General features: G+C 35.4%; 1 protein-coding gene across 1 annotated transcript; it reads left to right on the top strand.

The window, feature by feature from the left end:
- The first annotated feature begins 5,664 nt into the window (after window positions 1-5,664).
- On the top strand, window positions 5,665-8,493 carry LOC110664903 (indole-3-acetic acid-amido synthetase GH3.17). Its single transcript, XM_058146982.1, has 4 exons — window positions 5,665-6,276; window positions 6,370-6,471; window positions 6,583-7,445; window positions 7,681-8,493. The coding sequence occupies exons 1-4, from the start codon at window positions 5,987-5,989 to the stop codon at window positions 8,265-8,267; spliced, it is 1,842 nt and encodes a 613-aa protein (XP_058002965.1). The 5' UTR covers window positions 5,665-5,986; the 3' UTR covers window positions 8,268-8,493.
- Window positions 8,494-13,407: the final 4,914 nt, after the last annotated feature.

Genomic DNA, 13,407 nt, shown 5'->3' with positions numbered 1-13,407 from the left:
TTTTTTAATAATTACTCTCAAACTCACATTTTTTTAATATAATTTATTTTATTACACCTTTTTAGTAAAAATCCCGGCTTCTCGACATGCCATGCATTCAAGAACAAGGGGGTCCCTCGCATTATGGAAGACTTTGCATACCCAGCCGTAAGGGTAGCCTTTGGGGCACCGATCCTTGATTCTTACGCTTGTTAACTACCCCATCAAAATTGAGCATGATGAAATTGATATTGGGCGGTCTCCAAAAGTTCTCTCCCTCGGCTACTTGCCTGTCTCTCAAGGGCAATGAAATAATCTGAGCATTAGCTTGAGCTTCCATAAAAACCATAGTGGTTGATGGCTCTATCAATAGCAAGCTGGAGAGGAATAGATAAATTGTTGAAAGATCTTGCATTCCTCCTCTTCCATAGATGCCAAAGAAAGAACACCAACATGGTAATGAGGTCAGTACTATTTTCTTGTGTTGGAGAGATGAGAAGTTAATTCTATCCATATATCCATGGAAGTTGATCCAATAATCTCATAGGATCTCAACTGAAAGGGGGAGTGAATCTAGTATTCCTTGGCCCTTAGACAAGGGAAGAAGAGATGCTTATGGGTTTCTACTTCTCCACAGAAATCACATTCATTGGAAAGATGGTTCAATATGTTATGGACGAGATCTTTAAAAGGCAATGGTGACATTAACAAGGCCCCATACCCATGAGCACTCATTGAAAATATGTATTTGTGATCCCACCCTAGAGCCACATCAAAGACACATAAATGACACCCTAACACCTCTAACAGACAGAGCAACACACATTGGCAAGAGGACACAGTTTGCTAGGGAGAGAAAACTCTTAACATCATTGGTTTTTTTTTTTTTTTGATGAGGCAAAGTCCTCTTCTCTGTCAAATATCTCAGCCTTCCCTGCCCCTTTTGGGCAAGGCCCTTTGCTCGAAGCGTGGGTCTTTCTCTCCCCACCTCTGGACAGGGTTTGTATATGTGGATTTGCTTTATTTTGTTCTTGCAGGTTGTTCTTCATGGTGAGGGATTTGAAGGTCTTGTGAGAGTTTCCGTTTATTCTGGTGAAGAGTTGATCTGTGCAAGAGGGCTTTTATTTTAGTGATGGTGTATCTTCAGTGGTCGTGTACCAAGCTCTGCCACTAATGGCGACTCTCAAGGCTCAGAGATGCCATGGAGCTCTGGCCATCACTCTCTACTGGCCATTGTCGAAGTTGTTGCTATCTTCTTTGGCTTATTTTAGTTCTTAGGCTTCTGTTTTCTCTGTTTCTCTCCTACTTTAGGGTTGGTTCTTACAAGATGATGTGTATGCAACCTATGCTTGGTAGCAATTTGTCTAGTTCAGCCATGTAGGTCCTTCGTCTAGGCTGAGACCTCTAGGTGTCGGTGCTTGTGCTTCATCTCTTTGTTTAGCTTGGGGTTTGTATTTTTCAGGACTTTGGACCTTGGTTCTTTGGGCTTTAAGGGCTGGGCTATTACTAAGAGTATTTATGTGTGTTGGGCCTGGAATTGATTTGTACCCAACTCTGTCTATTGGTTTTAATGAGTGTTAAGGCAAGCATTATTCACATCCTTTAATAAGCCCACAATTGCATAAATACAAGACACAAAGGTCTTAAAATTAAGAGGTAGATTACTTAAAGTGCCAAGGCTCCTCTCTTAACGCCTTTATCTTATTCACCTTTGATTCAAAATCACAAATGAAAACACAAGTAAACAGTTTATGATAGGAAAACTTGAGGGGGAGACACCAAGCCCCAACCACAGCTTGGGTTAGGCCACTGACACTGATAGGTTTACGGGACAACAGTCCACACCTACTAAACAACGATAATTTTATCCCTCAAAAAAGTTGAGACAAAGGAACTAACTCTACCACTTGTTCTTCGTTCTCTGTAAACGTGAAGAGCTCTCACAATCTCTCCAATTCATTCACCATCCCAAACAATAATCCCACTGTGAAGGGAATGAAACAAATGACGCAAATTCCAGAGGAAAACAAAAATTTTAACTCTAGCAAGAGTCCTCACCAGAAAAGAAGACTCCCCACATCTAATAATTATTCACTGTTTTACTTGTTTATTTAACTAATTTCTTTCCTCAGCAGTATAATATATATAAAAAATTCAAATATCTCAATATTGTATTTACCTTTAAAAAAGCAGCCTCAAGAATAGGTGATCTGCACAATTGTTGCAGGTTTTTATTTTTTTTTATATTTTTTTTAGTGAATTGAATATTATTTTTTATTAAACTCAACAAGATAAATAATAATTTAACGAATTACACAATAAAAGATAACTCTCATTCTGATTAGTTTCACACATTTTACACATTAATTGTAATTATTTAGTGCTTAATTCTATGGTTCCTCAAAACATTTGTTCAGTGTGATTTCATGGCATTTGGGCTGAAAGGCTTTTAAGTTGTAAAAATTAAAATAAAAACACAGCCCCAAATTAATTATAGTTTGGCCTGGTCTGATTTAGTCCAATTAGGTGGATATCATTTATCGGTACATTCAGCTTGGAGTTTCTACTTCTTTAAATTTCTTAAAGGAAAAAAAAAAAAAAAAAAAGCCGAAGCTGTAGTTTGTTTCTCGGGGGTGGCAGAGTGTTGAAGTAGAAGCATGTGCGTGGCCTTACTATCCTTGAAAAAGAATTGAGAGCTCATGTGCTGCTTTTGGGCTCTGTCAAAATCAAAGGAACGTGCACACCATCTTTTTTCTATTGCTTAATTGCCAGAGTAGTAAAACACTAGAACTAATTAATCATAACCCAGTCCTTCAACTGAATGTCTTCACTTATTTCGTGGGTTTTTAGAAACCAGAGCCTTGTGATGTCACATGCAATGAGTGCGTAATAACACCTCAACTATTATCAAAATTGCAATTAATTTGTCTTTAATTGGGCTTTCTTCATTATGCGTTGTTTCTCTATGATGCAACTGATGCTTTTCAAACATCTAAGAACAGCATGTTGGTGGACCTCAACTATCATTCCTCACATGCATTGTTTTTTGGCAATCCAGAGCTGGGATTTTTTTTAATCAATTAAGAGGTTTAATGGGCTTGTTAGCTTTAATATTCTCCCTTTGACTGCCAAGCGCCAACTCTCACAGAAGAAACAATGAAAGACCATGTATCAATCACCGTACTCCTGCTAATTAATACCTACAATGTTTAGTGTGATAAAAATCATCATGCATGCTCATGTGATCTTTCTTTTATATATATAATATAATGTGGGATCAAAATGTTAGTGTGACATCCATAATTCCCAAGTTGGCTATTTTATATTGAGGCCTTGTTGGTCTCGGATCTGGTGATTTTCGTCAAAGTATTGGTGCTTGGGATATTGTCAGAGTAAACTGATGTCAAACCACTGGTGACCAAGATTGAAAAATCATGTTAATGCACCAAAGGCCACACCTTCTCTTGGCTTTCGGCAGATGGTAAGGAAAGTTTAAGTTTTTTTGGTTACATTGAGTAATATAAAAATAGGGTCTAGCTAAAAATCAATCTTAGACCCAGATTTTGGTTGTTAGTTCTTGATGAGCAGAAACGAAGGAAGGACATATATAGTCTAAGTTTTCCTGGTGTTGTTTAATTTGTTTTGCTCCTCTTCCCCTGCCCATTTCAAGGGCACTCTGTCCCCTCCATGAGACACCTACTTTGTCTTTTTCTTTCAACACGAAGACCTTGAAACCAAATCTAGCATATCCCGATATACATGTCCAAATATATTTCACCAATCATTATTTTACTATTTTCTTCATCTTCAATGATCTTGTACAACAATGGTTTACAAATTCTTATAACGTATTGCCATGCACACACAGCTTTTTGCAGCTACTCCAATATTCAAGCTTCAGTAAAATCAGCGGAGACTTTGCATTGCCTTTTGTGCATTCAAGCAAAGTAGGATCTTTTAGTTGTTTGTGTGTGCATTTTATTTTTAAATGGCCACTTTTCTTTATTATGCAACTTCTAGGGGAAAAAACAACGTTGCCCAACTAGTATGGCCTTTTTGTGTTAACTTTGATCGAGTACCATCAGCTGATGAAAAGAGTTTTGGCTTTTCTTGGGAGACGATGAATCCTGGAAAGATGGGACTCTAGCTAGCTGTAGACCATATGGCAATGCTTAATTTACTGAAAATGGTTACCACTTACCACTACAGTGCTAATCACCTTGTCCTCATGAAATCCTTCAATTGGGTGGTGGGTCATGATCAGATATACAAGCATGCACTTTCTTGACTTGTAGCCTAGAAGAAATTTAAAATCAAACATGGATGTTTTGGATTGAATACCAGCTTCCCATTTTTAGATCCCGATAACATTTTTTGGGTTCCAGTGGTCGGCCTCCAATCATAATTTTGTTGATATCATGGAGTAGGGTCCTTGAAACGACACATGATTCACCTCTTTGACAACCCATATGTCATATTCATTCATTGCTTCATTCTTTTAGCTCAAGTCAATCCAAAAATATTTTCATTTTTGGCACTGTGAATTAATATATAAATTGATGAATTGCAAGTCAATCTAAAAGCTTGGAAAAAGCCACTTTTCTTTCTAAACTAGCATAGGCGTATGCAACCCGTGAACCAGAAAATAAAATGGAAGAGTGCGTATAAAATTTGACAACCTTTTTCCAGGTTAGCCAAACTTGTACACATACTCTTTAGAAAGTCACTTAACTTGCATGATTAGCAGACTACAAAAGTTCTACTGGCATTAGAGTTCTATGGTTAGATATGCATGTGAGATGGTTTGAAAAACATAAGTTATATTGGCCTTGAACAGATTTCATTTTCTCAGAGCCGTAAAAGCCTTATATGTGGGTCTCAGCAACATATATGCATGGTAGTGGAAACTTCCTACATCCCACTGTACTCTGCAGACAATCTCTTATCACTTGTCGATCATCATAGAATTCATAATCGTAACACTAGAGAGTCCAAGCTAATTTTTTAGCCAAAAATGAGACAAACAAAGGCCTATTGAAGGTCATGGGATGTATAATCTACCGTGTTTTCATGCATTTCCCCATATGTAGTGCTGCCTAAGACCTCTACTAACAGAAAGCAAAACATGGACTAATTTTATAATAGAAATATGAATGGAGGCTCGTCCTTTTGAAATGCTGTTTCCCGTTACTCTATTTTTGCACAAATGAAAAGAGATATAAAGCAAGCTTCTCCAAGACTGCCAATTGACAACATTAATAATGTCCTATTCTTTTCTGGAGACTCTACAAGGATTTGATTTAATGCTTGCCCATAATAATTATTGCTTAAATCATTTCCTTCTTTTAATTGCACATTACATCTTCCTAATCGTATGTATTATATTAGGAGAGCATTTATGATTGAATACTTAATTATTTTTTGACTAAGGCTTATCTTCAGCTGGTGACTGGGTTTGAAATTTGACAAAGCAAGTTTATTCTTATAAAATTCTGTAATAGGTTGATTAGAAAAGAAAATAAATATATAAATAGGTACTTGTAGCTTGCAGGTCGTTTTGACCAATGAGAGCAGCATGAGCATCTAATCACAGCTTACCAGACAAGGCCACGTGTGTAGGACCTCCATAGCCTCTACTTCCTTTACATTTCCTTCTCCTTCTATATATTTTTGTATATATACATCATTTCCCAAAATCCCCTCCAGAGTCTGTTATTTAATCATTTGCTTTCCACCCCTGTTACCAGCAGCTACCGAGAAACAAATTCCAGTTGCTTTGAGGAGAGTCCTTTTAACTTTTGCTTATATCTTTAGCTCAATAAGTTTTCTTCGCTTTTGCTTTAGCCCTTAGCTGCTAAGGCTGCTTTTCATTATTCAGCTAAGTAGGAAGACAGGATAAGCTACCAACAGCTTTTAGGTTAATCTTTATTAAATTTGAAGGCTCATATGACATGTTGTTGAGGCCTAAACCATAAATTTCAGTACTTGCCTTCCAATTTTTCCAAAGATGTTGCCAAGCTATGATCCAAATGACAATGAACGAGGCTTGACGGTTTTGGAGGACTTGACAACAAATGCATGTCAAATACAACAGCAGGTGTTAGAGGAGATACTAAAAAAAAATGCGCACACAGAATATCTTAGGGGCTTCCTCCATGGCCTTTCTGATAAGGAGAACTTCAAGAAGAGAGTACCGGTTGTAAATTATGAAGATATTAGGCCTTGCATCGAGCGAATTGCCAATGGAGAGCCTTCAACTATCATTTCATCTCAGCCAATCACTGAGCTCCTCACAAGGCATAACATTTTTTTTTGTTCATCTTTTTTCTGAGTGTTGTTTCCATGAATTTCCTCAATTTTTTTTTAATCGAGTTTATTATTTTGATGCAGCTCGGGAACTTCAGGAGGACTGCCGAAAATGATGCCTTCAACTGCTGAAGATTTGGACAGGAAGACATTCTTCTACAACCTCCTTGTGCCTATATTGAATAAGTAAGATAATCGTCTCCAATCCCATTATCTTAAATTTTACTGTTTCTTGTACCATTAATGTAACAGTGAAACAAGGGTAACTGTATTGAAAGCAAACACAACTTTTCTCAGGTATCTAGATGGCTTGGACCAGGGAAAAGGAATGTACCTTTTGTTTATCAAACCTGAAATTAGCACCCCTTCTGGCTTGATGGCTAGACCTGTTTTAACCAGCTACTACAAAAGCAGCAACTTCAGAAACCGGCCTTTCAACCGGTACAACGTTTATACAAGCCCTGATGAGACAATCTTGTGTCCTGATAACAAGCAGAGTATGTACTGCCAATTACTATGTGGTTTAGTGCAGCGCGATGAGGTTTTAAGGGTTGGTGCAATTTTTGCATCTGCTTTCCTGCGCGCAATCAAATTCTTGGAGAACTACTGGAGAGAATTATGCTCTAACATAAGAACAGGTAGCATCAGTGACTGGATTAATGACCCCGATTGCAGAAACGCTGTGTCATCAATCTTGAAAAATCCGAATTCAGAATTGGCCGATTTGATTGAGTATGAATGTAGTGAAAGAACGTGGGAAGGGATAATTAAAAGACTTTGGCCTAGAACAAAGTACATTGAAGTCATTGTTACAGGTTCAATGGCCCAATACATCCCAACTCTTGAATTCTACAGTGGTGGGCTCCCTTTAGTTTCAATCATGTATGCTTCTTCTGAATGTTACTTTGGGATCAACTTTAAGCCGCTAAGCACACCTTCTGATGTCTCTTACACCCTCCTCCCTAATATGGCCTACTTTGAATTCCTACCTGTTGAGAGAGACTATGGAGAAGTGATACAGGATTTACAATGCAATGGTGTTTCAGATCAGAATTGCATAAACAAGGAGGATGAGAAGGAGAATAAACAAATGGAAACTGTGGATCTTGTCGATGTGAAGCTTGGTCACTACTACGAGCTTGTTGTCACTACTTTTACCGGTATGTTTTTACTATCTGTGAGAGATGAGTGATGCCCCAAATTTGTCATCTGCTTGCAACATTCCATACACCCCACAAGTAATTATTTTCTGATTAATCCCAGAACTTATCAATCAATATTTTTTAGATTTGCTGCCGTTATGTACATCAGACTAGGAGATAGCCTTAGAGAATTATATTGGTCATAAGCTGCTGCTTCTTACTTCATAAGTATTTTATTTTTATTTGTTTTCAGGCCTATACAGATACAGAGTCGGAGACATTCTTATGGTGACAGGCTTCCACAAAAATGCCCCCCAATTCAGATTTGTTCACCGGAGAAATGTGGTTTTAAGCATAGATACTGACAAAACTAATGAAGAAGACCTATTAAAGGCAGTGACACAAGCAAAGATTCTTCTCGAGCCACTTGGTTTCCTTCTCACAGAGTACACCAGCTTTGCTGACACTTCCTCAATCCCAGGTCATTACGTACTTTTCTGGGAACTCATAACGAGAGGAAATAATTATCCAGCGGAGCTTGATCCGATAATAATGGAGCAATGCTGTTCCACAGTAGAAGAATCTCTGGATTCTGTTTATAGGAGGTGCAGGAAGAAAGACAAGTCAATTGGACCCCTGGAGATAAGGGTGGTGAAACATGGAACATTTGATGCTCTCATGGATTTTTGCCTCTCTCAAGGATCCTCTGTTAATCAATACAAGACACCAAGGTGCATCAAATCGGAGGCAGCCCTAAAGATTTTGGATTCAAGGGTGGTTGGAAATTTTTTCAGCAAGAAAACTCCTTTCTGGGAGCCATTCAGAATGCAAACCGAGTAAAAACTCTGCTTTATTTCCTGTTCTCATGCTGATGCTAATTGCTATGAATCTCCTCCGCATTTTGATTAACTCTAATCTTGTCCTGCCATTTTTCCTTTCTGCGTATCCTGAATCTTTATCAGAACTAGATTACTCAGAGGGATCTGTCTCTAATTTTCAAACTGAGAATTACTTGTTCTTTTTCAAAAGTTAATTAGTAAAATTTTCAACTAACGCTTGATAATTATTTGAGAATGGTTTGATTAGTCCTTGTAAAGCAAATAAATACAAAAGAATGGCGTGCCGACACACACAAGGACAGCGATGTAACATTGATGAGTTGAATAGGGAAACATTTTGAGAATGCTTATGCCATATTGTGATTAATATTTTTTTCATATATTAAATTCAGATGAGGTTGAGTTTTGCACTATCACTTTCAAACTTTCAAACACTGTAGTTATCTACCAGTCTGCATTGAATAAAAATCCAAAATAAACCCAACTAGTATAAAGTGAAGGATCAATGGACATCCATGGAAGTGAATCCCAATCCCCAAGCTCTAATCTCTACAAGGGTCAACTTTGGAAGAAATTACATTATTGATAAGAATTTAAAGAAGGAAACTTGGAAATAAAAGCAGAGAGAAGTTCAGATCACATGTTAATTTATTAGTGCGATGCAGGCAAAGGCCAGAATGAGGCCACGAGTCCTGAAAGTTAGGCGGAGATCCATAAACCATGGACATAGCAGGGGACACTGAGAACAACCCAAGGAGACAAATAAAACTGTGCAAACAATAGGAAGGAATTTGTACATGAGCAGGCCTTTCAGCTTTGCCTCTTACATTTATGGGGAACATGTGGCCTTAACCACACCACCAGCTCTACCTAGCACACCAGTGAGGCTCTCATCCTCCCCCTCCCTCGCCATTCATTATACTTGTATTTTTCCCAAAAAAAAAAATATATTTCTGAAAAAGTACTGCTCGCACATTGATAAAGCTAAAAAGGGTGTTCAGTTCTAAATTCCAATCAATGTCCAAAGTGGTACAGGATGTAAGTTTGGGTTTGGCAGTTAAGGGGCTATAAAGACCCAGGCACCCGTGTGTTGGACTCGTGTTGGGGACGTTTTGAATGAAAAGACAAGCTTGTGTATGTACCTGTCTTTTAACTTCAAATTAGAGGCTGAGGGATAAGGTCACGTCCTGTGCTATAGTCTATAGAGTGAAAGTGAAAGAACAATGTTGGGTGGGTCATTCTTGTTCGCTCGCACCAACGAGAACAAATTATGGTGAGCAAAAGTGTGTATTGGCCCTTGTTTTTGTATGGGTACATGTGATCATTTGCTATCACTCTGCATTATCACTTGGACTTTTGCTACACTAAGGGACTACGATAATGCTACTCTTCAACAAATGCCCTTTGCGTTACAGGAATATATATATATATATATATATATATATATATATATATATTATATATATATATATATATATATAATATTCATATATATATATATATATATATATATATATAATATTCAAATTTAAGTTTTTATTTTATTCAAAATTATCTGTCATATTTATAAGAATAAGGAGAATTAATTTTTTTTCTTTCATTTTTCTCTTTAACTCTATAAAATATAAAAAATATTTATATAATTTTCTAGAATCAATATTATCACATCATTCTGAATTAAATTAGTTATTTGTAACATTAATATTCATTTTTTTAGATTTTCAAGAAAGAATAATTAAGTAAATTATTAGTATTTTTTTTTTATAAAAATGAAATTATCCAATCATTTTCTTAATCTACATGAAAACTCTAAATACAACTATTATTTTTGAACGAAAGGAGTAAAAAATTAACCAAATCACATTCTCTAATTTTTTGCACCATGAGGCATAAATTCAATGGCACTGCATTATATCTTGTTATTCAAATTCCAATAATAAAATTTACTGCCGTCATATTATAATAGATGATTTAAAACAAAAAAATTGTCCCATTTTACTTATTATTTTAGAAAATTAAGAAAATATTAATTATTTTTTTTAACTTTGTCTTTATTTATCATTATTTTCAATAAATTTATCTTTCCTTAACACTTTTTCATATTTCAGTAATATTATAAGAGTAATTTAATTAATTATTTTTTTTATAAAAATTATACAATCTAATTATTTTCATAATTTTTATGTAAAAATCTTAAAAAATTATTCAAATGGAATGGAGGAAGTAGTATTCAAATTATGTTTTGGGTTGGGCCAAAAAAAAAAAAAAGATAGCACACGACACGCCCACTCTCCTGCAATAGCCACCATGTAAGGATTACAACAGGAGGGAGTCGGAAAAAATGCGGGCCCAAAGGAAAGGTCTTGGCAAAGCCAACAATCCAATCAGCCGGGAAATTAGATTCTCTGTACACATGAACGTCCATCCGATTGTCTCCCATCGTCTTCATGATTCCAAAATAAATAAATAAATTTTGATAAATCATAAAAATTAAATTAAAATAAAATTAATCAATTAGTTAATTTTAAATGATTTAATATATTTTTTGATAAATATAATAATTAATTGATTTGGTTGAAGTTATGAAATCTCTTATATTATATATAATTGATTATGACTAATAAATCATAATAAGTAGTGAGATGCAGATTTTGTACGATCTAAAAGGAGATTCAACCATTAATTCATAAGAGAGCAAGGTTTTCATGGTTCCCCTCTACGGTGACCACCACAATCACTTGGCTTTGATCCAATTATCTTAATCCTATAAGAAAGCAAAATGTTCATGACTCATCTCAACCACCACAATTGCCTAGCTTAGATCTAATTAATGCGCCCGAGCAACGTAATTCTAAATAGTGTGTACTCTAAGGCCCATAAGATGAATACATTACATTCAAGTTAATTCGAGTTAGTTAAAGTATTAAATAGATGACTGCACACATTTAATATATTAGAACTCTATGAACCTATATACCTTGATACAGTTATCCTAAAGTACATATCCTAAGTCAAATACCATTGAAGAATCAAAATATGACTATTGTTTCCATGAGCATGACAGATAAAACTTATCAGTAGAGATTGAACCTCTCAGAAATGATCAACTTGCTATAATAGACTACATGAACAATCTGTATTAACTGAGAGACAAAATATAAGACTTGTAAGTATCAAGTATAGAACATTCCTTAACCATTTTAACATTCGCATTAATTCTGCCTCATTTCATTTATTCTCTTTTACTCCTCTCTATTATCCAAACTAACTTGGCCATTACAATGCTATGTAGGGAAGACTCGGCCAGTTCATATCTCCAACCACTAGAAGTGGTCATATAAGCATTTAAATGGTTGTCTAACGATCCTCAGAGATTGTACAGTGTTCATATAACCTGTCCTTATACCCCCACTCTTTCCACGTGGCACCCATTCATGCACCCCAGGATCTCATGACCAAATAGAATGCCTTGAATTTCTGGCGTATCTATGTCCCAAGCCACAGTCAATCCCTTGAATTTTTAATATGTTATATGACAATAATAAAAATAACAATATTCATATTTACTTTATAATAATAGTAATGAATATTAAAAAAATTATTATTAAATTTTTTTTAATAAAACGTAAATTTAAATTGATTAATATAAATTAATTTTAATTTATTACTTCAAAATTGATTAATTGTTGAATCGAAATATTGTGAAAAATTATACCCACACAAAATAAAGAACACAAAATTTAATGTGGTTCAGTGTAGGCTTACTTTACCAAACAAATTCACTATCAAGGAAAAATAATTACAACCACTAATTATTTTTCTCATCTTCAAAATCACTCAAACAAAACTCACGAAATTCAAGACACCTCTCCACTTTGTAGGCTCTCTGCAATACATTCCATATAATAGCCAACAAACTATTTATATATATAGGCCACTAAAATCTAGTCATTTTAGGATTCTAACTATTAAACTTTATAATTTAAATTCTACTAAATTTCATAAACTAATTATACTTCCTAAATTAATTATATTTCCTAATTCTAATTGGACTTTGACCCTAACAATCTCCACCTCCAAGTCAAATAGAATTAGTCTTCACAATTTCTGCAAAAGGCAATTTTCTCTTAGGTACTTCCTTGCACTCTTGATTGTTGATGTTGCCTCTTGCTTTCCACTTGCATTCTTCCAATTAATGTACTTCCTTCCAATTTATAGAGATTTTTTATATCAATCTTCTCATCCTTCATGATCACAAGAGCACCTCAGCTAACTTTCATAACTCTACCATGAATCGAACACCCATAACCCAAAGAATCCAATTTATCAAAGGAAATTAAATTTCTTTCAAATTTAGGAACATATCTCACTTCATCGAACACTTTTACTTAATCACCATGCAGCTTGATCTTCACTCTTCCAATACCTTCAACTTCCATCTTGTTCCCATTGGCTAGCTTCACTCTTTCTCCTCTCTTTCTTCAATCACATTAAACCACTCCTTCTTTGAGCAAATATGGAATGGGCAAGCAAAATCCATTAATCACTTATCTTGTAATGGATCTTTTGCCTTTTTTTTTATCATCATCCACATTCAAACATTCACTATCAATACCATCATCCATTGCAATTGCAGCAGTTCCTTCTTTTTCTTTTCTGTGACTCCTTTTGAATTGTTTAAACTTTAGAAGATCTTCTTTCATCTTCATACAATGGTATTGAATGTGGCCCTTCTCATGACAGTAGTAGCATTCTCTATTTTTATAGTCTACTCGTGGTCTCAAACTCGATCTACTATTCCTTCTCCAATTGTTTCCACATGAATTGCTTCTACTACGACTAGAACCAGTAATAAAAGCTCTACCTTCATTGCTACTACTTGTCTTCTTAAACTTTTCATCATTCAAGATAACTGCGGTAACCTCCATCACCTTCAAAGTCTCTTTCTCAACTGTTAGAGCTGTCATCAAGCTTTTATAATAGTGTGGGAGAGAGGTTAAAAGTAAGAGGGCTTTATCTTCTTCATCAACCTTTGCACCAACACTAGTCAATTGAGTAATTAATTTATTAAAAATATTAAGGTGATCTCTCATATAAGTACCTTCATTCATTCTGAGTTGGTATAACTCCTTCAAGTACAA

The sequence above is a fragment of the Hevea brasiliensis genome, chromosome 5 (assembly GCF_030052815.1).
Source record: "Hevea brasiliensis isolate MT/VB/25A 57/8 chromosome 5, ASM3005281v1, whole genome shotgun sequence".
Lineage (NCBI taxonomy): Eukaryota > Viridiplantae > Streptophyta > Magnoliopsida > Malpighiales > Euphorbiaceae > Hevea > Hevea brasiliensis.
The sequence above is the reverse complement of the archived record's forward strand: the minus strand, read 5'-3'. Positions and strand labels throughout refer to the sequence as shown.